The sequence below is a fragment of the Planococcus citri genome, chromosome 5 (assembly GCF_950023065.1).
Source record: "Planococcus citri chromosome 5, ihPlaCitr1.1, whole genome shotgun sequence".
In the NCBI taxonomy this organism is placed as follows: Eukaryota; Metazoa; Arthropoda; class Insecta; order Hemiptera; family Pseudococcidae; genus Planococcus; species Planococcus citri.
This window is the reverse complement of record NC_088681.1, coordinates 59,353,155-59,380,725: the sequence shown is the minus strand read 5'-3', so window position 1 is coordinate 59,380,725 and position 27,571 is coordinate 59,353,155. Positions and strand designations below refer to the sequence as shown.

Here is a 27,571-nt window from a genome sequence, read left to right as displayed (position 1 = left end):
AATGAGTCATCAGATGATCAGAGTGAAACTCTCTTATTACAGTTTTCAAAAATGGTTATTCATTTTTTAGAATTAGAAAAAAATTGCCAACAATTACCCTCCCCTTTCCTCTAATCCCCCCTTCTGCTTGAAATGAGTGAAAGTTTGTATAGATTCGCCCGCTAAAACCCACAAATTTTCAAAAAAAAAAATCAAAATTTTGAAATGTTGACATTCAAAATACTAATTAGGTATTCATTTCAACATTCCTTCCTTTTTACAGCCTTTCATGGAGAAAATTACGCTAAAAAATTGTACCTAATCAAATAAAGATTCCGAAAATAATTGTAAAATTATTAAAATTCCACTTTTTATAAAGATGTTTTTCCTTTTTTGAATATATTTATTTCTCAGACAAACATTTTTTTTATTTTTTGAAATATTAATGAATTTGAGGGCCTCCTCGTTGATCATTTTGTTAGATTCTATATTTTTTAAAAACATTTTTATCCTGCCAAAAAAATAAAATTGAAAAAAAAATATTTGAATTGCAAAGAGAAATTTTATAGTCTATTTTTTATGGCGAATTAATTTTTTAAAAATGGTAATTTTTTGGAAAAAACAAACTATTTGAACGAACCCTTGAAATTGTCAATTCACTAGTCTTACACCATTGAAACTAGTTCTCAGTGTTTCTCAAAATATCAAACGATAGAAAAAGGTTTCGAATAAAACATACATTATGAGAAATTAAACGCGATATTTTCGTACATATTATGCATTATTTCCTAAACCGGTTCAGTGGTTCTCAAACAATTGCAATAATTGAATTATTTTTTAAAAAAATGAAAATTTTACATAAAGGTTGATAATGAAAAATATGGCAGATTAAACGTGATATTTTTGAACATTCTCGGTTTTTAAAAACCGGTTCAGTGGTTTCCAAACAACTATTATTGAATTACAAAAAAGACCGGTTCAGGGGGTTCCAAGTGACCAGAACTGAATTCTGAAGAGATGGAGAATTGACAACGGTTTTAAATGAAAAATTTGGCAAATTAAACTCGATCTTGTTGAACCGGTTCCGTTTTTTTTGAAACCGGATCAGTGGTTCTCAAGTGACTATGATTGAATTTTGAAAGGATGAAGATTCAACATGGGCAACGATTTTGAATTAAAAATTTGGCAGTTCACACTCATTTTTCTGGAATAGGCTCGGTTTTTTGAAACCGGTTCAGTGGTTCTCAAATGACTATTATTGAATTACAAAAAAGAGCGGTTCAGGGGTTCCCAAGTGACCATAATTGAATTCTGAAGAGGTGAAGAATTGACAACAGTTTTAAATGAAAAATTTGGCAAATTAAACTCGATCTTGTTGAACCGGTTCCGTTTTTGAAACCGGTTCAGTGGTTCTCAAGTGACTATGATTGAATTTTGAAAGGATGAAGATTCTACATAGGCAACGATTTTGAATTAAAAATTTGGCAGTTCACACTCAATTTTCTGGAATAGGCTCGGTTTTTTGAAACTGGTTCAGTGGTTCCCAAATGACTATTATCGAATTTCAAAAAAAAAGATTAAGAAAAAAATAGTTGAAAATTAAATATTGGACAAACTGGACCAAATTGTTCTGTAAGTATAATGCGCAGATTTTGAACCGGTCCAGGGGTTCCCAATAAGTGACCATAATTGAATCCTAAACAGAAATGATGAAGAATTGACAATGGTTTTAATTTAAAAATGAAAAATTTGACAGATTGAACTTAATCTTGTTGAACAGGTTCGGTTTTTGAAACCGGTTCAGTGGTTCCCAAAAGACTGTGATTGAATTTGAGTTTTGAAAAAGTGGCGATTAGAAAAACGACTGAAAATAAAAAATTACATAAATAGGATGGAATTGTCCCGCACATGCATGAGCATTTTTAGAAACCGGTTGAGGGGTTCCCAGGTGACTGTAATTGAATTTCTAATAAATGAAGATACATATCAATTAAAGGTTTCAAAGTGACAACCCTGGAAAAATTAACTCAATCTTTTTGAACTGGCTCATTGTTGCAAACCGGTTCAGGAGTTCCCAAGTGACCATATTTGAATTCTGAACACATGAAGAATTGACAACAGTTTTAAACGAAAAATTTGGTCGATTGAACTCAATCTTGTTGAACAGGTTCGGTTTTTGAAACCGGTTCGGTGGTTCCCAAAAGAGGGTCACTGAGCTTTACAAACGTGGCGATTAAAAAAACGGTAGAAAATGAAAAATTACATAAATAGGAACGAATAATTATTCTGCACATGGACATTTTTTGAAACTGATTCAGGGGTTCCCAGTTGACTGTAATTCAATTTTGAATACACAAAGATTTCAATTGAACGTTTCAATTGAGAATTCTGAAAAAATAAACTCAATCATTTTAAACTGGTTCACTTTTGGAAACCAGTTCAATGGTTTCCAAGTGAACTGGTTTCCAAGTGACCATTATTGAATTCCAAAAATTTTGATTTAAAAAAAATTGAAAATATTTCAACTTGAAAACATTTTTTATAAATCAGACTTGATGATTTTGCACTTGTGCATTTTTAGAAACTGGTTCGAGGGTTCCCAACTTGCAACTTTTAAATCTCTGAATGGAAAGGATTTATTGAAAAATTTAATGGAAAAATTTTAAATGAAATAAACGACGAACTGTACCTATAAATAAATTTACACATTTTTGAAACCGGTTCAGGAATTCCTAAATAAAAACACCTAATTAAATTTTGAATAGGTCAATATTTTATAAAAACAAAAAATTAAAAACCCGACAAATTATGTTCAAACTTTTTGAACGGGGTCTTTTTTGAAACTGGTTTAGTGGTTCTCAAATGATTTTTAGATATTCATCAAGTATTCAAAAATCAAAATTCTAAAAAAAATCACGAAAAAAAACGAAAATGAAAAATTTGACTACAAGCCTAATTTTTTTTAATAGACCAATTTTTGAAACCGGTTCAGGGGTTCCTAAATTGCTACCTACCATTGAATTTCCAAATTAGTAATGAATTGAAAAAAATATAAATTCCAAGAACTGGACTTGATCGTTCTGCAAACTTATCAGGCTCATATTCATTTTTAATAACCATTTCAGGGGTTCCAAAACTACTACTATATGAATTTAAAAAAAATAAGATTGTAAAATATATGAAAAAAAATCAGACAAAAAATTCAGCGAATCAACCCTGTAATATTAGGTATGCCAGCAAGTGCATTTTTCGAAACTGGTTCAGTGATTCCCAAACTAATATTATTAAATTTTTATAAAGAACGGAATTGTGAAAATTTTGAAAAAAAAAGTTTGCCTGAAAAATTTACCGGATGAACGCAATATTTTAGTTTACGAGTATTTTAGAAAACCAGTTCAGGGGTTCCTAACCTGCTACCAGACCGGTGAATTACTAATTATACTTGTATTTAAACGATTATAAACGAAGGGGAATGGCGAAATCGATATGGTACGAGTATACGAAAGCAATAATATTAGCTATAGATCGCATCACGATACAGTACCAAGAACCTCTCTTGGAATTTGCATTCGTGCTTGTAAAAATGAGTAAATTGGATGACACGTGGGTACATAGACGTACTAAGTAGGTGGGTCTTCTATTACTGCGGTCATTATAGGTCATCGATCAAATCGAAATAATTTCATCGTTTTAAAATTATTTAAAATTCAAACTGATAATAACATCTCACTTCAGCAGCATCATCTGGCAATTTGCAACATGCTAATTCGGCGGGATCTGCATTATAATTTGTTATTGAAGAAGGCGAATGGTATGATCGATTCTGCTAAAAATACGAGTATTTTACCTATTTAATTCAAGTGCTGGTGGATTTTCCATTAAATATTTGCTTTTCAATCGAACCCCAATCGATAAAAAAACATCTCAATTTGCAATGCACAATGTGTTCGTGTTCTATTTTTCGTCAAGTAAGCAAGTAAATTAAATAAATAAAGATTACCTTATCAATATTAATTTTACTCTCCAATCTCCAATTCTTACGAATACGAATTTAATGTAAATATTATCATTGCATAATACGAGTTGGCATCTGCTCAATTAGGCGAATAAACAAATAGAAAAATCTATGATTTCATATTTCGTATATCAATAAGGTAGGTACTTAATCTGAGACAGCTTTATCAGTACATAATCCATTGCATCGAATTTAACGTGTTTCTGAACTCATAACGAGTACGTGACTTTATTATCGTACCATTTTGTAATTCCAACGACTGAAAAATATTGAAAGTCACCAAAATTTCAGTTCACATCTCAAACTCGTAAGTATACGTACTTTATAACGTACCTATTCCAATATTTCAAACCATGACCACCCATATATCTATCAAAATAAAAACCCATCAATATACTCGTAAGCGATGCACTTGAAAACCTTGACGTATTTCATAAAGTCAAGTTCACAACGAACGAATACGAATTGGGTAGAAAAACCCTAATACATTTGGTACGTGTACCTCATCATATCGTCATTATATCGAGACACGATGGGATGGGACACAAAACGCAAGCTACATCGTACGAATTCGAGCCAAGAAACACATCAAACGAACCGTTACAGCGTCATTTATTTTTAGGAAAATAATTGAAAGTCGACCTTAACGCACGTTGATGCGTTTTTAAAAATCGAGGGCGAGGGATTTTCCAAAACTGCTTTAATAATTTTTAATATACTGACTAACTTTGAGGAACACAGGAGTGGAGGGAGGGTGGCGGCATTTCGTCGGGATTGTCTGTCAGTTATGGAGTCAATATCGTCATAATTATTTTCTTTCAGCAGCGTATAGAGATAGACCTTACATAATAACTTCGCCTTATGCTTATGCCTATTCGCATATAGGGAATTAAGTTATCTACGCGTTAAATTAATTTACAGTTGAAAATCTCGCTCGTTTGTTTAAATTTAGATGCCCGCTTTTTTAATATAGGCCTATATGGGTTAGTACAGGGTGTTCGGAAAAACACGCGAGCATAACTTTTGATTTTTTATTGGGAAATTCGAAAAATAAAGAGTGCATGAAAGTGGTTATTTCGCATTTTTACCGGTTCAGTTCGTTCCGAAATTTTATGCTGAGAAATTTTGAAACAACCGGTGTTGAGAAATTATTTTTTTCAAATTCTTTGACACAATTTGGGAATCACTGAATCACTTTACCAACTTTACCAACTAATTGAACCACGACTGAGATTTCTCAATTTTTCAGCACAGATTGAGAATCACTGAACCGGTTTTAACGAATAAAATCCTAATTTCTTATCGTCATTACTTGAGTAAATATCACCAAAACTATTAAAAAAAAAAAAAAAAAAAAAAAACAGCTTCCAAAAGTAGAATATTTGTATCTACTAATGACTGACATTGACTGAGAACCACTGAACCATTAAATATAATGAATCAACTCCCATCCTGGAAACTAAATTAAGAACCACTGAATCGAGTTTCAAAAATTATGAATGAAATACCATTTCTGACGCTAATTTCAAACCAATAAACCAGTTTCAAAAAAATGTTTGATCTTATACACAATTTGGAAATTATTGAACCAGTTTCTGCAAAGAATGAAAAATATAAATGATTTCTCAATTCTGGTGATTGTGAGCTGGTTACCACCCATGAACCAGATCCAAATGGATTTCATTTTCCTCGCAGTTTGAGAGCCACTGAACCGGTTTCAGCAAAGAATAAAACATCATTTGATTTTTCATACAGTTTGGTAACCATCAAATTGCTTTCAACAAAGAATGAAATGTCATTTCTAAATTTTGTTCTAAATGGACTTCATTTCCCCCACTGTTTGAGAACCACTGAACTGGTTTTTAGCAATAAATGAAGCGGTACAAGTGACTTTTCACACAGTTTAGGAACTGCTACACCGATTTCAATGAAAACATTTTAGAATTCTGATACTAATTAGTAATTAAAAACCACTAAACCGGTTTTTAAAGGATTTTATTTTTACACAGTTGTTTAAGAATCACTGAACCGGTTTCAACAATGAATGAAATACCATTCTAAAATGCTGATGCTAATTTCAAACCAGTTCTAATTGGATTCCATTTCACTCACTGCCTGTTTGAGAATCACTGAACTGGTTTTTAGCAATAAATGAAATGTTACAAGTGGTTTTTCATACAGTTTAGGAACCACTGCGTTGATTTTAATGAAAACATATTGGAATTCTGAAGCTAATCACAAATCACTGAACTGGTTTCTAAAGGATTTGATTTGCTACACAGTTTGAGAATCACAGAACCGGTTTCAACAAATAATGAAATACCATTTTTCTAAAACGCTGATGCTAATTTCAAACCAGTTCTAAATGGATTTCATTTCCTTCGCTGTTTGAGAACCACCCAACTGGTTTCAGCAATGAATGAAACCATTTCAGAACTTTGATACTGATTTCAAACCAAAATATATACCATAGTTTGCGAATCACTGAACTGGTTTCAAGTTTCAACAATGAATGAAAAATAATTTCTAAATCTAGATGCTGATTTCAAACCATCAAACCAGTTTCAAATGGATTTTATTTTTTAGATAATTTGAGAACCACTAAACTGGTTTCAACGATGAATAGAATATCATTTCCAGGGCTAATTTCAATTACGCAGATTGGGAACCACTGAACCAGTATCTACTTGACAGATTTTATTTTCTTACATAGTATCTGAATCAACCAACCGGTTTCAGCAATAAATGAAAAGACCACTAAACCAGTTTAAAACGATTTACCACTCAGTTTGAGAATTACTGAGCTGGTTTCAGCAATAAATGACATCACTTCTGACATCAATTTCAAACCATTAAACCAGTTTTTGAAAGGTTTGATTTTCTACACAGTTTGGAAACCACTGAACCAGTTTCAGCAACGAATAAAATATCAATTTCAGAACTCTGACGCTGATTTCAAACCAAAATATATGTACCATACTTTGAGAATCACTGAACTGGTTTCAGCTGTAAATGAAACTATACCACTAAACCAGTTTAAACGATTTACCACTCAGTTTGAGAACCACTGAACTGGTTTCAGCAATAAATAAAACCACTTCTGATGCCAATTTCAAACCACTAAATCGTTTTTTTTAAAAGTTTGATTTTTACGCAGTTTGGGAATCACTGAACAAGTTTCATCAATGAATGAAATATCATTTCAGAACACTCTGATGCTGATTTTAAACCAAAATATATGTACCATAGTTTGAGAATCACTGAACTGGTTTCAACAATCAGTGAAATTTCTAAATCCTGATGCTGATTTCAAACCATCAAACTATTTTCAAGTGAATTTCATTTTTCAGATAGTTTGCGGACCATTAAACCAGTTTCAACGATGAATAGAATACCATTTCCGGTGCTTATTTCAATTACATAGTTTGGAAACCACTGAACCAGTAGGTACCTATTGGACAGATTCTATTTTTTTACACAGTATCAGAACCACCGAACCGGTTTCAGCAATTTTTGAAAAGACCACTAAACCAGTTCAAAACAATTTACCACTCAGTTTGAGAACTACTGAACTGGTTTCAGCGATAAATGAAACCACTAAATCAGTTTTTAAAAAGTTTGATTTTCTACACAGTTTGGGAATCACTGAACCAGTTTCAGCAATGCATGAAATATCATTTCAGAACACTCTGATGCTGATTTCAAACCAAAATATGAGTACCATAGTTTGAGAATAACTGAACTGGTTTCAACAATGAGTGAAATTTCTAAATCCTGATGCTGATTTCAAAACCATCAATCCAGTTTCAAATGGGTTTCATTTTTGAGATGCATAGTTTGAGAACCCCCTGAACCGGTTTCAAGGATGAATAGAAAATCACTTCCAGTGCTTAGGCATTTCAATTACACAGTTTGGGAACCATTGAACCAGTACCTACTGGACAGATTTCATTTTTACACAGTATGAGAACCACTGAACCGGTTTCAGCAATGAGTCAAGAGACCACTAAACCAGTTTAAAACGAGTTACACTCAGTTTAGGAACCATTGAACTGGTTTTAACACCGAATGAAATGTTATTTTTGAATGTTGACGCTGATTTCAAACCACAAAACCATTTCTAAACGAACTTAATTTTTCACAGATCCAGTTTGTGAACCATTGAACTGGTTTCAGCGATGAATAAAATATAATTTTCAGCGCCAAATTTCAAATACGCAGTTTGAGAACCAATGAACCAGTTTCAGGAATACATAAAATGTCATTTCTAGCGCTGATTTCACATCAAAAACCCACTTTCGAACGTATTCTCGTTTTCCACGCAATTTGAGAATCATTGAGCCGGTTTCAAAATGAACAAATTTTTTACAACTAGGAGTAATTCATTAATATTTTTAGGGCTCTCTATGTAAAATTTTCTTTGAGAAATTGTCGAGTACCTCACTCTTTGCCAAGCAAACTTATGCCCCAAGTGAGAATTTTAACACCCCCCCCCCCTTCAGAAAAATGTACCTTGACCAATATTTTGAAAAAAAAAGTTGATTCTAGCTCAAGTTCGAAGTTATGATGTTCTACTTGGAATTTTCTATCAAATGAGTCCAAAATGGATTTTCTAATCCGAGGGTGAGTAAATAAGCTAAGCTAACTGCTAACTCAATTAGTACTCGTACATAAAATTATTCAATTTCTCCAAATTTTGTAATTTATACATTTTAAAACCAACGTTAAAACGGGAAAAAATTATATACTACACGAAAATAGAAAAACATTAAAAATTTGCATAGGTAAGTACTAAGTACCACATTTATCACTTGCGATAATTTTTTTTTGGCAAAATAGCAAAAAATGACTTAGCGAAAAATGCATTTAAACCACAGAACGTGGAATAAAATATACGAATAAAAAAAACCATCAATAATTTTTAATATCTACTTCAAAACACTTCTTTGAAACATGTCTTCATTTCTCAGTGTTTCTTATAGTTACTAAATAGAAACCTACAAAGTCATAAGAACTCCTCCGCTGAAAACTAACTTGATTTAATCATTCACTAAATAAAAATCTACCAGTTCCATAACAAAATTTCTCGAAAATACTCTCACACATTATAATTTTTCTCGAATAAGTATGTCATACAAGATATGTAGGTAAGTTTAAATTCTCAAATTCCAGGAACTGACATTGAAATTCTCCATCATAAAAAATTCCATCACTTCGCCTCAGCATTTTCTCACAATCGAGCACCATGAATTATATTTTTTAAAAAGGCTCTTTCGAGACATACTGTACACTCGAGTATTGTAGACATAAACAAATACCTACTCGAGACGAGCTTTTTTTTTTTTCGTTTTTCATCTTCCCCCATAAAAATTTACATTTTTATTCTATCTTCGTCAAGGTTATATGTGCATTATTCTAATGGCAGAGGAACCTGAAAATATGTACGAATTTGTTTATCGTACATAGATACACATCTATACAAGTACAAATACACAAATACCCGCACTGGCTGCTGAAAATTTCGTTCCTTTACGAGCACGTATATTTTCGGCAACATAAATCATTCTCAGTTGTCCAATTAAATCGTCGGTTTTAATTAGGAATTCGCAACGGTGGACGTTCGATCAAGGTAAAATCGATTACACATACACAAGGTAGGTATATTCGAATCGATCGATAGAACGTATTTATCCACGTGATTGAAAACTAATTTCGCGTTCAAAAAATATACACCTATAACCCTAACCAGACGTTTAACACGATACTAGATATGGATGGATAATCAACAAAGGCTAATTTCAGATTATAATTTTCACCTATCTGGTCCAACGACCGCGAGGACCAGTAAAACTGGTTTATCTGAACAGCTTTGTCATTGCGGTGGAAAAAATTTATCTCACACACACACACACACACAAGAGACTGAAATAACAAATCGAAATTGGGCTTTTAATTAATCATCGACACGATAACTACATATACATACAAGGTGCAAAGAGTAGACTATGGCGAAGGCGGCACACAACAAAACAAAAGTAGGTCTTAGTCAGACTCTGGCACCCATCTTCGCTCACGTTTTTATATGGTCAAGATCGAGGTTATACACAATTCGAGGTTTATCATTTTGAAAACCTCGTTGCCGCCAGTGAGTAATGTACCTACGTAGCAAAAGCGCGGGAAAATTTCACTATAACGGAAATCATATCACATCTTCCTCTATTAGATTGATAGGTCTTTTAATTGATACGTCCTTGGCAGTGAAAAATCCCTACATCTTGGGGAGGTTCAATTGCCGCCCATTTTAGCCTAATATAAATCTCCGCCGTAATATCTAAATACTGTAGAGATTTTTTTCGAATATCATCATACGTACGTAGTTAATTAAAAATACCTTTATGGCCCACCCGGTAAATACGTACCTACACTTTAACTTCTTGAACTGTAACAGTCCATTTTTTTTTACATCCTCGTACAAGTTTAATTACCTTATTTCAAGTTCGTATATTTTCGGTCTGAAAATAACCTCGAAATTGGCTACATCTTCATTTACCAAAAAAAAATTACCTAAATTGAGACGTGTAGGTAAATAAAAAAACCACCATCCGGGATTCTTTTTCGGCGAAAATATTCGTCACGTCGTTATTCAGTCCACGCGGATCTTTTTGTGGTGAATGACACCCACAAAAAATCTTCTTATCCCTTTCGTTTGGAATTATTTATATAATTAAGCGAGATGTCGTTCGTTTTCGCTTTCGCAGGAATGTAGCCAATTTGGTTAGGTTAAGTCATTCATTATTTGCTTTGGTGAAAATACTTACAGATTTTATTATTAGGTATATTATTATCGTATATAACTATATGCAGTAGATAATAAAAATGTTTACGTAAAAATCTGACAGCTTGAAAATACGATTAATGTACTTTTAATTGGTTTCCCTTTATTTAAAAAAATGCGCTGGCGCGTTTCATCAAAAAAATCTCAGAGTGTGAATAATTATCAAGTCTTGTGGTGTCTGTTGATGAGACGAGAGTTCACGAGGTGCTCAAAAATGACGTTTAATTTATCGTTGACTTTTGCATAACTTAGGGTGTTATAGAGAAGTGTTGAGAGAGAACCTATGATAGAAGAGAGGGAAGATGGATTTCGTTGAAAAGATAATGGAGGACTGAAAATTGCCAAATTGGAATTAATAATTTATTGTCATCCCAACTTGAAAATTTAAATCTAGGAAAGTTATTGAGCTCTTTTCATCAATTGTTTTCCAAAATTTTACCAAATTACTTGATATAGAAATTTTTTGGTTTTTGATAAAATATTTGTAAAAAATTGTCTGTACAAAAATTGTCTTTTTTGATATTTTACAATTTTAAAAAAATTTAACAAGACCAACAAAAAATTGTAAATGTTTGCATGAAAAAATTGGTTTCTAAATTCAGTTAAGGAGGGGGAAACAGAAGGTGGGTGAAGAAGGGGATGGTTTATGACATCAGAAAAAACTATTATTTTGGGAAATTTGCAACTTTTTCATCAGATGGGTAATATATCTATGGTTCTTTTAAACTCATTTTCTCAAAATAATTAATTATTAATTTATTTACAATTTAGGTAGGTAAGTCTCTTCAGGGTCATTCCACGTCAATTGGACCAAAAAGTGGTAAGTGGGTTCGGCGATTTTTTTGAAATTTTTCCTGTGGAAAGACCTTCCGAAGGGATGACCAATGACGCAAACCGCAGCCCTCTCGCCCATTTTCAACGGCAGCCAGAGGGTGTCAAAGTTTTCAGTGAACCTAAAATATCATCCATTTCAGCAGTAGATTGCTCGATACCCGCGATACCTACCAAAATGAAACTTTTCCCCATAGTTAGAGGTTTTGAAAGGCTTTTTGGTGATATCATAAAAATCAGTGTTGCCACTTTTTTTCGTACAAAAAATTAGCTCAAAAAGTTTCAAAACGTAGTTTTCATATCGTTCCGCCTCTCAAAAATTCTGAAAAAAATATATTATGGACAACTATTCATGATGAACAACATATTAAAAAATTGGGATGGTAACTTATCGCAAAGTTGATATTAAAAAATTTAAACTTTGCGAAAAAATGTGATTTTTTTGATTTTGACATGAGGGAATATGCCCTGATCGCCTTAGCGATGATTAAATTAATCCCTTCGTACGTTTACTCGTAATATTTGTTAACTTAGGTATATGAGATTTACGTATACTGGAAGTATGGCAACGTGAGAACTACGCATATAGGGGAAATGATTTATTTGTCCGGTGGCTCGTAGATCGAGGGAAAACTCGAGGGTATGAGCATCGGATTTCCAGCCACGAACCTCACTTGGAATAAGCTACTCGCAATGGCTGGTTCTTAGTCACAAATAGACGTATAGGCAATGAAGGCCTTAAAACCTTCATCCTCTTAACTGTTTTCGCCCACTATCACTGTGGATAATTTGTTTAATAATGTGAATTAACTAAATACGTTCATTTAAATTAACCATTTTACGGATATTTCTCCGATCCGGTATCTATCGGGAAATATGGAACAAAATAACCCAATTCTGTCGCCGATCTTAGTATGAGTGGATCACAGGAGAGGCAGAAAATAAGCACAGTGTCGTAAGTTGTGAAATAGACTTATTTAGTTAAATAATAATATTTTCGAGGGACGTAACACACCTAGTCTAATTAAATAATACGTAATTGCATCGCCAAGTAGTGTTAATTAAGCTTAAACTTAATTATATTACGAGTCTCTATTTTATGCGAGATGTCAAGTAGATGTTGAGTCCACTATCAAACATAAAATAATGCTGATTATGTTACATTTTCCTAAATTATAACGTGTATTTTGTTGTGCTAAAATATTAATAAATTGCTTTTAAGAATATTTCAGCGATCTTGAGTACTTTCTTGGGATTTTAGTATGATTTTTGTGTATATGGTGGATTGGTTTTACATAAGGTCTTTTCTCTCAGAGCTATCCAGGAATGAGTAATTATTCACTCTCTAGGGAATAATTCTTGACTTCACCCCTTAACCAATTCTAATGATTCTAAATCCCTAAGTCAGTAATTCCTATTCTCACTGTAGGTATCAATTTAAAAGATGAAAAAAAGTTTTGATTGGTAAAGTTGACCCATTTGACCCCTATTTTGACGTATCTGTTGAAAAAGTTGAAAAACCCCTTTCACCCAATAAAATGAACTCATCACAAAACAACAAAATTCGAAAAATTCAATTTTCAATTCCAAACATCCAAAAAAGTTTAAATTTATTCAGTTGTCTTATTTTGACCACTTTCTGACGTATTTCATGAAAAAGTTGATAAAAATTACACTCACAACAAAATAATAAAAATTCGTTCATTTTTTGAATTTTGATTTTTTTGTGAGGAGTTCATTTCATCGCGTGAAAGAATTTTTTCAACTTTTTCAACGGATACGTCAAAATAGGGGTCAAATGGGTCAACTTTACCAATCAAAACTTTTTTTCATCTTTTAAATCAAAAAATCGCATTTTTTCGCAAAGTTTAAATTTTTTAATATCAACTTTGCGACAAGTTACCATCCCAATTTTCTAACATGTTGTTCATCATGAATAGTTGTCCATAATATATTTTTTTCAGAATTTTTGAGAGTCGGAACGATATGAAAACAACGTTTTGATACTTTTGAGCTAATTTTTTGTACGAAAAAAAGTGGCAACACTGATTTTTATGATATCACCAAAAAGCTTTTCAAAACCTCTAACTATAGGAAAAAGTTTCATTTTGGTAGGTATCGCGGTTATCGAGCAATCTACTGTTGAAATGGATGATATTTTAGGTTCACTGACAACTTTGACATCCCCTGGCTGCCGTTGAAAATGGGCTAGAGGGCTGCGATTTGCGCCATTGGTCATCCCTTCGGAAGGTCTTTCCACAGGAAAAATTTCAAAAAAATCGTCGAACCCACTTACCACTTTTTGGTCCAATTGACGTGGAATGACCCCTCAACTGCTTCGAATCGGTTTCTTTTGAAATTTTCATAATCACGACGATTCTGCATCTTTAAATAAATATCATGTCCCCTTCCCCCTACCAAGCTTTGAATATTTGGGTTTTTCGAAAATTCAGAATTTAGTGGATTTTACTTTCAAGTCCAAAAATATAAGACGGACGTTTTCAATTTAAAATGTTTAGTAGTTTCACTTTCAGGTCCCCCTACCTCTTTTTCGAACAGTTTCAAAACATTCTGCTCAACCGATAAAATTTTTCAAGACTCCATGAAGAAGTATTTCGCCAAAGTTTTTATTTTTTATAATTTAATCCAGTAGCCTAATCCCATCCACGTTGTTGCTTAAGGTATTTATACGGAGTGAATTCGAAAACAAAATGATTGAAAATAAATCAAGTTTCCTATTTAAAATTCAGAAATTAACGAGATTCTCATTCGATGTAATAATTTATAAATTTTCCCAGAATTTTTAAAACGGCCCCTATAACGTTTTGAAATTTAATTTTAAAAAAAGCTATGCGAAAAAATTCACGAGCGAAATAATTTTGAAACCGGTTTCCGACGAAAAATAATTTCGATGAAAACAGGGAGAACTCGACGAATCCTTCGACTGTTCAATTTAAACATTTTTATCACCAGCTAGGAGGGGCCGAGGGAGCTTCTTCTTTTATATTCTTGGAAAAAATGTAGGAGTCATTTTGCAAAACCATCGAAATTTTTAAAATAACACTTCAAAATTCTCGAGAAGCACCGAAATCCTGCAATTCTTTATCAAATTTCAAAACCACCATTGGCTTAATTTTTTCAAATCTAGACCCTTTGAACCCCCCGCTCCCTCCCCCCATCGATCAAAGCATTTTAAATACTCGTAAGGTCAAAACACGAAAAATAATTTCAAAATGGGATTTAATGGTTTCCTTGTGAGGTTTTCGAACGTACCAAGTTCGAATAATGGGCTTATTTTTTGGATACGACCTTTTCAAGTCCTGCCAGTTTTTCGATAATTTAAAAAAAAACATAATTTTTCTTAATTTGTATTTTTTTTAATCATACACATAATTGAAAATATTCACTTCAAAAAATTATATTATTTGAAAAAAAAAAACCATTAAGCTGTTCAAAAGGGGATAAAGTTTTTTAGAGGGAGGGGGAGAGTCCACTCCGAGAATTTGCAGTAAGTAGTAATGTTTTTCACTCAAATGAGTCTACAATGGAAAAATCCGTCAATAAAATCGAACTTTTAAGAAATTATTGTTCAAGATAGGTATCTCAAAACCACCATCTCAAAAAAAAAAACTAATTCGACAAATTTCATGATCTGTAATTTTGTTTTTCTCTATTTTTTTGTAAGACCCTTTGTTTTTCCAAAAAAATGCATTTTTTTCAAGAGAAAAAAATTATAGACTCCTCAGATAATCGATTCAAATTGAACTTTTAAGCTTTTGTTTAAAATATCTCAAAACCAAATCCTCCAAGAAGAAAAGCATCGTACTATCTCTGGTACCAACAATTTCACGCTCTACGGGTTGATTTCAGATTCCTTTCATTTCTTCGTTGGACTCTCTTCTTTTTTTCTAAAAATTTCATGCTTCTGATAGAAAAAATTTCAAAAAAATTTAATGCAATCGATTCAAGTTGAATAAGAAATATTTCAAAAAGTCAAAATTATTCTTCCAGAAAAAAACTAAGTAATCCTCTCTAATCATAAAAAATGTTATTCTCCTTAATTTTGTTTTTGTTTATTTTTCTCGTAGGAGTTTTGATTATTCAAAAAAAAAAAAAAAAAAAATCAACGTTTTGTAAGGCAAAAGAATCTAAATTTTTCATTTAGATCAATTCGAGTTGAACTTATCAAATTTTGCTTGAAATATCTCGAAAACAACGCCTGTTGAAAAAAATTAATAGCACTACGAGTAGATTGGTGGAAAATTTCATGCTCTAAAAATTTTATTCTCTTCATTTTTTTTCCACAAGAGTCTTTGTTTTTCCTAAAAATTAATTTTCAATGGTGGAAAAAAATTTTGAACTTTTTACACAAATGCAGTCGATTCAAGCAGAGCTTTCTGATTTTTTTCTCAAAATATCTCAGGAAAGAGATGATATTTAAAAAAAAATTTGCACCATCGATTCAAGTTGAACTTTTTAACTTTAGCTCAAAATACTTTGAAAACAAAAACTCTCGAGCAAAATCACTCACACTCGTTCTTTTGTTGAAAATTTCATACTCCACTTTTTTGCTTTTTTCATTTTTTTTTTCTTGAGACTTTTCTACGTGTCTAAAAATTATTTTTTGTAAAATGTAAACCTTTCAAATTTTCTGTATACAATTGATTCTGGATGTACGAGTACGTTTTGCTCAAAATATCTCTCAACAAGTCCTATAAACCACACCTGTCTGGTGGAAAATTTCAAATCCTATCCAATTTCAAAGCTTCCTAGCAGAATTAATAACATTTGAATTGGTTGGAAATTTCATCTTTCCGAAAAAAGCACAACCTGGTAAAAAAATTTGAATTTTCATGCTCCACAATTTGGTTTATTTTCCTCATTTTTTCCCCACGTGTCTTGGTTTTTTCTTTAAAATATCCATTTTTTTTTGAGATGAAAAAAATTCTAACATTTTTTTAATAAAATCGTAAAGAATTTTCTTGCTTAAAAACAAAGCCTCCAGCAAAAGTAAATCACACTGCAATAATGGTAAATTTCGTAGTTACCTACTCTACAATTATTCTGTTTCTCTCCATATCTATTTCATAGAATCCCTAATTTTTTTGTGAAAATCAATTTTTCTCAATAACAAATGTGAAATTTTCATCAGGGCTCGAACTCTATTTTTTCCACAAAAAAAAAAAAAAAAAAAAAAAAAAAAATAGTAACAAAAGAAGCTTGAGAAAGTAACCAAAGAATTGACAAAACGCGAGCAAACCATTTTTAATGTAGAAAAACGTCACAAAAAATCAAAATATTACAAATTGAAAAGTTTTGGTTTTCAATTTTAAAAAGTCGAAATATTTTAAAACATTTTGGCTTGAAAAAATTAGACTTTTTGGCAAACAAAATGAGAGGGAATTTTTGCAATTTCAGAAAAAAAAAACAATTTTTACCAAAAAGCGAGACTTTGACAATTTTATCACAATTTCTGGCACAAAATAGAAACTTTCGGGTAATTTTTGAAAAAAGGTGGAACTTTTTGAAATATTTTTTTTTGAGAAATTTTCTTTCAAATCAGAAGTTTTTGACAGCTTTTGACAAAGAGCGGGAATTGAACAACTTTGGCGAAAAGCAGAATTTTTTGCAAATTATTATAGGCAAAAAAGAGATGCTTTTTGGGAATTTCTGGCAGAAAAGCGAGACTTTTGGATAATTTTTGAAGAGAAAAAAATCTTCAGCAATTTTGTTACAAAGCGATAATTATGGTCAAAAAGCAAAAATTTGTCAGTTTTAGTAAAAAGCAGCAATTTCTAGATGTACATTTGTTCGCCTTTGTTTTCAAAAAGCTCGACTGTTTTATATTTTTAAAGTTTGAAAACTGAACATTTTGGCAATTTTATGTAAAAATGTAAGACTTTTCAATTTCTTAAAAAACTGGAATTTTTGGCTATTTTTGGCAAAAAATGCAACTTTTTGGATGCAGTCTTTTTGCAAATTTTGCAAAAAAGAAACAAAAATTTTCCAATTTTCAAGAAAGCAAAATTATAGGTTATTGGCAAAAAATAACATTTTTTCGACTTTTTTTCAAAAAGCTCGACTTTTCTATTTTTTTAAAATTAAAAAACTAAATGTTTTGGCAATTTTAGGTAAAAACGTGAGACTTTTCAATTTCTTAAAAAACTGTAATTTTCGGCCATTTTTGGGAAAAAGTGAGACCATTTGAATTTCTTTTTGCAAATTTAGAAACAAAAATTTTCCAATTTTCAAGAAAGCAAAATTATAGTTTATTGGCAAAAAATAACATTTCGACTTTTTTTCAAAAAGCTCGACTTTTCTTTTTTTTTAAAATTGAAAAACTAAATTTTTTGGCAATTTTAGGTAAAAACGTGAGACTTTTCAATTTCTTAAAAAACTGTAATTTTCGGCCATTTTTGGCAAAAAGTGAGACCTTTTGAATTTCTTTTTGCAAATTTTGCAAAAAAGAAACAACAATTTTCATTTTTTAAGAAAGTGAGATTACAGTTGCAAATTTTTGACGAAAAGCAAACAGACAATTTCAGCAAAAAGCAGGACTTTTTGGCAAATATGGAAAAAAGTGAGATTTTTCTAGGAATTTCGCTTAAAAACTAAGTGTAGTCAATTTTTGGGAAAAACAAAATTTTTGACAATTTATTTTAGCAAATTATTTTTTATTTATTTTAAGTATTAAACTACTCCATGGAAAAACAACACCGTTCATAAATTTTTTAGGCACCCTCTACAGATATTAGTCAAGTAAATAAACATGCAAATTGATCACTGAAAAACACGATTTGTATAAATTTAAAACTTACTCAAATTAAAAAAAAAACACACCCCTCAAGCTATCTCACATAGCCATCCAATCAGCCCCTCCCCTTCCTCATTCCTTCCTACAAACACTCGCGATAAAAAAAATACCACTTTAAAAGAACCTAGATCAATAAGTATTATATCACACAATACCTCGAATAGATTATAAAAAAAAAATCATCATCATTTCGAAAGCTCACAAACGAATCTGTCACCAATTCGCGAAACTTTTTCGATTAAAAAAACCACTGCAAGTGCAAATAGAGAGAAGAGAATAAACCAGGTTGGTGACACATTTACCTAGCTTTTTCAATATACCCACACCTTCTCATAGTGTTATACAAGGTGTAAAGAAAGGTATAAGTATAAGATGCATCAATTTTCGTAGAAATTCTGCATTGTGTCGTACACTGACAATAGTACCTATAATGAAAAAGATTCCCTCCTCCTCCTCCTCTTCCTCCTGCTATTCCACAGTCTACACGAAACGAGGAACTATATTAATTCTCAACTCTCGTCGAGCATCCCCGATGATTTATCTGACTATATCTCTCTCTTCCTTGTATTCTACCTATCTGGAAAACTACATCGCAAAATGCAATTGGGGATTGGGATTGGGAATCCGTATAAACTTCTATATACGTGTGAGGTTAACAACCTCACGTATAGTACAGCTAATCCAATATAATATAGTACTATAATTTTGCATCTAGCTAACCAGATCAAGCAGGCATTATACAGCACCCGTCAGTCCGCCACCTATGGGCTTTTCAAATGATAAAAGCAACATAGTCACGCGAATGATTAAAATTAAATCGCCAACGAGTTGAAAAAAAAAACACAAAACAAAACAAGGTATCGATAGAGAGGAGGTAAGGTAGGTCTAGGTTATAGGTACGAGTACTTTACCTGTAGAGAAAATAATTACATCGAACAAAATTGCCAAAGGGTTTTCTGTACTGCAACGCATAATTAAAAAATTGAAAAAAAAATTCGAACGATTCAATTTACGAACTATAAAAAACCGAATTGAAAAATTGAGAGCTTTGGTACAGCAATAGTAGCGTTAGTAGGTGTATTAATTGAATTTTCCACAAACCCCGCGAACTTATGAACACCAGCTGAGCACGTTTATACGCGACTACATCACACTACACGAGAATTCAAAGTGAACGACATCAAAATACACCGGAGTGGATATAAAAGCGAACGATTGTACTTTAAAATCGTATAGTACTGTATACCAAACAACCACAACAGAGTTCGTAAAACAACTTCGTATTACTATAGGTACGAGTACTTGTACATATAATCGTAATCGTACGTACAATTTATCAAAGCACACATATAAAGCATACGACAAAAGGTATTCGGATTCGTTTGAACAGTAATAATTATAAACACATGTACACGAATCACGAATCAGTCGATCAAGTCGCAATAATTGTACATATTAATCAAGTTTAAAAATTGACCTTTTATTTAGCCCTTATCTGTCCTAACATTTTTTTTCTCATTAGTTACACGTTTCCCTTCGTAGCTCTCTACCTGCTGGATTGCTTCATTAATTAGGTACCTACATGACGATGATGACGTACTGTCTGCTCCAAACTGTGATGGACAAAGCGAGAGGATGAAACAGGGGGAGGGGGAGGTGGAGTGTGTTTTTTTGATCTAATTAAACAGATCATATCATACGAATACGAGTACAAAGGAAAAAAGTACTTAGTTCGTAAAATTATGATTTGCATCACTCAGAGCACATAATAGGTAGGTGGGTACTCATGAATAATCGTACATTATTCGAAAATTTTCCCAATGACGGACGTGACGATCCTTAATTATCTCGAAAATCTATATCGAGAGAGAGAAAAAAACGTTTTTGGGAGTTTCTATGGCGTAAACTTCATCGATAAATGATACAGAAATGCGATTGTTTTTATGGAAAATAGACTATCATGTTTTACTACGAATAGTCTGAGCGAAGGGAAATTCTCAAAATAGGATGTTCGTTGTTTTAGAAAACGAATTTCCCTGAATTTTCTGATTCATTTTTCTAGTTGGACGTAAAAAAAGGGGAAAGAGATTTTCCAAACGGCATCAGCAGACTTTTGCCCACATATTTTTGCAACTAACAGAGGAACCTTTTCAACTGGCACTCTCCAATTTGAACGAAACCAAGCTAGATTGAAAGAACATGTGTTAAAACCCATGTAAATAAAATTTCAGGTCCTAAAGTTAATTTTTTTGGCTAATTTTCGAAAATTTTAAACATTTAGAAAAGCTGTTTTGAAGACGACTTTTCAAAGTACAAATTTTTTTGAGCAAAGACGAACTATTGTAAATGGATACTTTCTTTAATTCAACTCGATCACATGAACAACAAAAACTCTCACTATATAGTTTTGGACCATTCTAGAGCCTTTGGCAATTATTTAATTTTCTCCAGAAATTTCAAATCGCTCTGAAGAGTCCAAAAATGAATCTTTGGACCAATAACTTCAACTCTGGGAGATCGTGTACACACATGAGACGATACCAGGTCCAAAAAATCCTCCTTATTTAACTACTCTGAGATTTGATTTTTTTCAACTTTTTCAGGAATTGCGACAAAATGGCCAAAAATTCACTTTTGAACTCAAATTCCTGGAATTTCGCAGTAATCACCGAAAATGGTTGAGAGGGTGTTCAATAAGCACTGACTAAAACCACGCGTGCAAAAATTCATTTTTGGATCTTCCAGAACGATTTAAAATTGCTGGAGAAATTTTGAAAACTTGCTGGAGGCTCCCAAAAAATGTCAAATTGCGACTGTTTTCAAATTGGGTGATCTTGTAAACACACAAGGCGATATCTCGTCGACCATCTTTAAAAATTTGATTTTTTTCACTTTTTCTGGAAATTAAAAATTGGTCAAAAATTCACTTTCGAACTCAAACTCCTGGAATTTTGCGATAACCATCTAAAACGCTTGATAGGGTGCCCAATAAGTACCGACCAAAGTTATAGGAGCTTAAGTTCAATTTTGGCCTAATCAGAGCTATTTACAATTTCTGGAGAAGATTAAAAAATCGCTGGAGGCTCCAGAGTTGTCCAAAACTAGTAGTTGTTGATTTGTGGAAGTTCAATTGAGGAAATTATTTCACATTGGTTCACTTGGCTCAGAAAAATTTTCAAAATCGTTCCTTAAAGCAAATTTTTTGAATTTGGTTAATTTTTTAAAAATTTGTCAAAACTTCAAAAATCAACTTTAGCATCAGAAATTTCAATTGTGGAAGGGGGGTGCGAGAGAGAAGGGGGGAGGGAGCAAAAAGGAAACTCAAACTCAAAAAATAATTTTGACTCCACGAGGCTCATTTAAGGGGGTTTAATCTCACCAATATTTTTAAAACAACGATAATTCGTGTGATTCAACAATTTTTTCGACTAAAAATTAAAATGGATAATCTGAAGACTGTTCAAGATGTTTAAGAAAAAGGGCAGCACGAAAAAAAAAAGGATCAAAGCAGAACTTTCAAGACTTTCATAGCGACATTTCCTCAATTATGTTCAATTTTTGAGGGAAAGAGGGGAGGGGAAGGTTGAAACATATTTGTCAATTTTTTTCAAAACTCAAAAAAATATTTGAAATTTTTAAAAAATCCAAGATTTCAAAACTTTATTAAGATTTTTGGCTAATTTACGAGTAGGTATTGAAAAAAAATCAAATTACTTACTGAAAGAAATTGAAAATAATGGAAAATATTCAAAGATTTAAAAAAAACAGTAAGTACCTACATTTTTCCAAATTTTTCATTTTTTTGGAAGGCAGGAGGAGAAGAGGAGCCAAAATTTGTTTCTGATTGTTTTCTTTCACGTGCCTCAAAATAAACGATCTGAAACTTTTTAAAAGGGGAGATGCCACAATTTTTCTGACTGCTTCTTCCAATTCCACATCACTCAAAAAAAAAAAAAAACTGAAAAAAAGAACAAAAAGTTTGAAAAACAAACCAGAATAAAATAAAATCGTTTCAAGTTTGAAAAACTCGACATTTTTCAAATTTTTTTCGAGGGAGGAGGATTGAGAGACTTATTTCAAATTGGGTCACTTCACTCAGAAAATTTTTAAAAATCGCCCTTTGAAGCAGCTTTTTTGAATTTTTGAAAATTTTTAAAATTTGTCGAAAATTAACTTTATTATCCAAAATTGTAATCGGGGGGGGGGGGGAGGAAATTCAGAGCATGCACTTTTGATTCAGTCTTGTTTCGTCCAAATCGGAGAATGCGAGTTCGAAAGGTTCTCTTGGGTGTGAAAGGGGGGAGGGGAAGGGGACAAAAAAGAATCTCGACAAATAATTTTGAACTCTTAAGAGTCATTTGAGGAGGTTTAAGTTCGCCAACATTTTTGAAAAAAAAAACGAAAATTCGTCAGATTCGATAATTCTTTCGACTAAAAAATTAAAATGGATAATCTGAAGACTGTTCAAGATGTTTAACAAAAAAGGTAACACGAAAAAACAGGATCAAAGCAGGACTTTTGGAGCGACATTTCCTCAATAATATTCAATTTTTAAACGGAAGGAGGAAGGGAAAAGTTGAAACATCATTAGATTTTTTTTCAAAACTTTGGAAAATATTTGAAATTTTTTAAAAAAATCAAGATTCCAAAACTTTATAAAGATGTTTGGCTAATTTATCAAGAAAAAATTCAAATTACTGAAAGAAATTGAAAATATTGGAAAATTTCCCAATTTGATTTTAAAAATGAAAAAACAGCGAGTACATTTTTTTATTCTAAATACATATTTTGATTTTTTGGAAGGCAGGAGGAGAAGAGGGGCTAAAATTTGTTTCCGGTTGTTTTCTTTCACGTGTCCCAAAACAAACGATGAGATTGGATCTGATTAGAGTTTAGGTATATCGTATAAAAAAAAATTAAAATTAAGATTTGAAGAAAAGAAAACGAAAGTATGTACATATTTTTTTTCAGATATAAATTTTTTTAAAGGGAGGATGCCACAATTTTTCTGACTGTTTCTTCCAATTTCACATCATTCAAAAAAAGTGAAAAAACAAACATTTTGGAAAAAAAACATTAAAATAAAATTTTTTTACGTTTGAATATATATTTTTTTTGATGGGAAGGAGATGTTACAATTTTCACGTTTTTTTTTTCAATTCCACATCACACACGAAAAAAAATGAAAATTTTGAAAGAAGAGTAGGTAGGTTTCTTCAGTGAATAAAAGAAATTAGCGAATAATTTGTGCCCAAGTTTTCGTTGGGTGACTTAATTTTACTCAATATTCTACAATAATTAAATTTTTCTCAATCTGAAACGAAGTTTTGAAATGAATGCAACTGTTTGGGAAATCAATTATACTTGCAAAAAAAAAAATTCATCATCCAAACCTCACATAGCATTTTAATTCAATTTTAGACTTGAAAAAAGCACGTGCCAAAAAGCATTATTATTACGAAAATAAAAATTATGTTTGGGTTATGAATTTTTTTTCTTCGCAATAAGCAAAACGATGTCATGAAGAAAAAGTTCTTCTGCAACTGCGACGATTTCTTATCACAACAGTTGACTAAGTATTTACACAGCTGCGATGTGAAGATGGCAAAAAGAAAATATGTTTCATAGCAATATTCTGTCACGTTTTTGCACACTTTTCAAGTTCTTGAAGGAGGAAAAAAATTCTGATTATTACACGTTAAATAAATAGTTCAATATCAAGCTTGAAAATAATAACAGTCTGCAATAATTGTGATGGAGAGGGGGGACAGAGGGATTATGAAGAGCTTCCTTGAAGATATACATAATTATTTCATATGACGGGGAACAAGTAGAAAGAGTTACATCGTATTTTTCAAGAAAAAACAAATTTCATAAGGAGTCTCAGAAATTCTTCACAAATTTTGAACGAATTGTATCAAATGGTTTGTATCGATGTTAAAATTTTGTAAGAAATTTGGGATCCCAAAGTAATCCTAGATGAAATATAACAGATGAGAAAAATCATTAGGTATAGAAAACTTCAGGATCAAACGGAAAATCCTAAATTGATGTGGAGAATCATACCATTCATCAATAAAAAAAAATGTTAACACTCAAAAGCTCCCTGAATTCGAAAATGCCAACAATCTTGAATTTCAATATCTTAGAATATCTTAGAAAACTATCATCAACAGTCAACACTTCCTTTTCTAAGAACATTACGAATATAGGGGGAAAAAATAATGCCATTGTTTCGGAAATTTACAGCAACCGATTTTCTTACAAAATATGAAGATGAGAATTATTCTCTTACGAATAGACATCGATAGCAATCTTTTTCATCTCAAGAAAAGTAATTACCATTAATTTTCATCGCAATCACAGCACAATAGTAATTACACTGAAGAGTTATATCATAGATAATGATTATTTTTTTCTATGAAAAATTATGATTTCATTCAATTAGAAAAACAGAACCCATACTCATACAAAATAAGACCTAGATAATCAATATAAGGCCTAATTTACAAACTAGACGGGTTCAAAGATCAACCAAAACGATGAAACTAAAAAATTCTAAGCCTATGCCTATATGCAGTTTCTAAATAATTAAATAGAGATTCGGTAACTATCGAATGAAACATTTGAAACATAATTTAATAAGAAAAGTACAACTTACATTTTAACTTTTAAACAATAAAAAACGAGATCAACCACCATGAAGAGTTGAGATGAATAATACATGGTCATTTTCTTTCAAATGGTAATTCAGTTCACCCTAAAAATAATTCATCATTTAGCTCATCTTATTAAATTAAATATCAAGTATCATCGATTTCAGTCAAAAAACTGAACAAATATTATCCTGAAACATCAACTCACCAGTAACTCCCAATCTTGATCATTAACTAATACTAGGATCCCAGGACGTCTGTAAGAAATATCAAAATAATAACATCGGAACGTAGAATGATCGATATGAAAACCAAAACAGTAGTCACTTACACACTCTCGCCTTGAACAAATAATTCAGGTTTATCGGTGAGTAAATTATCCTTTAGCCATGATATCAGAGCACGAATAGTCCCTGTAAAGTACACATTGGATTAGAAATCGTACCATTCGGTTTTACCGAAATCAATACAGATTTTGGGTAGCATATTGGACAAGTGATTGTGTGAATACTTACAAGCTTCTTGTTTTTGAGGTAAAATGAGATCGTGTTTTTTGATTTTATTGAACAATAGCTCCGCTCCACCGCTGCAAGTATAAAGAAACATACGTGAGATACGAATCAGTACATATATTTGAAAATTAATTTTTAAAACACTGGTGAAGATTGATAAAGGCAGAGATTGGTGCCATATAAGTATCATTGCTATGGTCAAAATTATGCTCTTACCCGAAGTGGACAGTTATGGGAAATGAGTTGGAAATGCAGGTCTCAGACATGATTATTAATATATTATTCTATTCACATTTTATAAAAACAAAACGTACTAGAAATAAAAATTGGACGAAAAACTTCAAAAAAATTTTCAAAACACCGATCACGTGTTGTTGAAATCACTAATCGTTAGCCGCCGCAAAATTAGATTTTACTCCGACCAATGAAAACGTGTTTTACGTTTCCATAACCTCCCACTGAAATTGTGATAACACTGTTGTGAGTGTTGTGTGTTATTTTTGTAAATTTCAATCTTCAATTTTAGAATTGTGAAAAAATAAAAAAGGAGAGTGAAATAAACGTCCATAACCGATTCACGAACTTCTTTGATGAATAAGTACATATATTTAGTTATCTCGGTTATCTGGAATTTTACTCAACATTTTCTGAGTTGATTTCCCACAGTAGACTGATTTCCAGGTCTAGAAAGGAGAATACGTACCTATTATTAATTAGAAATTTTGAGAACTGAAAAACTACTTGTACTACTTTAGAATTAGATGACGAGAAAAAACAAAATAAGTAATGAGAGGCAGTGAGACATTTGACCCATGCGACATATGACCCATGCGACATTTCACCCATGTTTTTATCAATTTTGGATTTTCACAAAACGACATTTGACCCATGCGACATTTAACCCATGTTCTGATAAATGTTTGCATCACACCAATATGCGACATTTGACCCATGCGACATTACACCCACATGAATATCCGATGTGAAATAGACATTTCGCCCATGCGACAATTGACCCAGGGTAATTCAAAATAGCGACATTTGACCCAGGCAACGGTTTAATTACAAATTGGCACATTTGACCCATGCGACATTTGACCCATGATGTTATTAATGCTGAAATGTCTCCTTTGCGACATTTGACCCATGCGACATTACACCCATTAGATATTGTGAAAGTAGCACTACGCAGTGGAGGAAATCAAAGGCAGCCAACCATCTACATAAAACTTCTTTTAGATCTTTCCCTGTATTTAAAAATCAGTGCGTGCGGTGAAATACAAAATATACCTTTTCAATTATCATTCTCTGTTTTATATGGGAAAGCAGTACTCTCGTCACAGTATGGTTCCGCATTTCAATGCTTTCGTTTATTGCAGGGTCGTAAATAAATACTAGGAATGTTGGGATATACCTGTTTTTTTTTCTTCTTTTTTTCCAACAAAACTACCCTTCGGCTACAGTATAGTATAAAAGAGGACGATCTTTTTTTTTATTTCCTATGCTGCATTCTGCATTTGATCTGTTTCACTGTACGAGTAAAAACCACTTACAAAGTCAAGTTTTCGAATGTTAAGAAATTCATGTAATTGATGTAACATGATTTAAACATATTCTTCACTTACCTACCGAAAATTATACGTACCTAACAAGGGAACCTCTTGAGGTGTCCGCCTCCGATTTGAATGGGACCGCGATTTTTTGAAAGAGCATAGTTTAACACCCCCGAAACCAAATTTTCAGCTGCCCAACTTCATATCTCAATATTTGGCGAACGTTTGAAAATTCAAAATTGACTGTTTTTGGTGATTTATACTTTTTTCAAAAAAGTACCTACGTGCATACCTAATCAGTAAAAATAATCAAAATAATTCCTAAGACTGATATTACTTCCCCAAATCCAAATTTCGCCATTTCCAGTCATTCTGG

At 32.1% G+C, this 27,571-nt stretch overlaps 1 protein-coding gene across 2 annotated transcripts in view; it reads right to left on the bottom strand.

The window, feature by feature from the left end:
* Urm1 (Ubiquitin-related modifier 1) overlaps nt 1-26,040 on the bottom strand; it is a 45,135-nt gene extending 19,095 nt beyond the window's left edge. Inside the window, exons 1-5 of one of the 2 annotated variants that reach the window (XM_065369113.1) lie at nt 25,859-26,040; nt 25,646-25,716; nt 25,462-25,543; nt 25,339-25,387; nt 25,136-25,234 (exon numbers count right to left, since the gene is read on the bottom strand). In XM_065369113.1, coding sequence (XP_065225185.1) covers nt 25,166-25,234; nt 25,339-25,387; nt 25,462-25,543; nt 25,646-25,716; nt 25,859-25,908 — 321 coding nt within the window. In that variant the 5' untranslated portion in view covers nt 25,909-26,040 and the 3' untranslated portion in view covers nt 25,136-25,165. Of the gene's footprint in view, nt 1-19,385; nt 19,745-25,135; nt 25,235-25,338; nt 25,388-25,461; nt 25,544-25,645; nt 25,717-25,858 lie in introns of those variants that run through there. The other variant, XM_065369111.1, reaches the window with a different exon arrangement.
* Nucleotides 26,041-27,571: the final 1,531 nt, after the last annotated feature.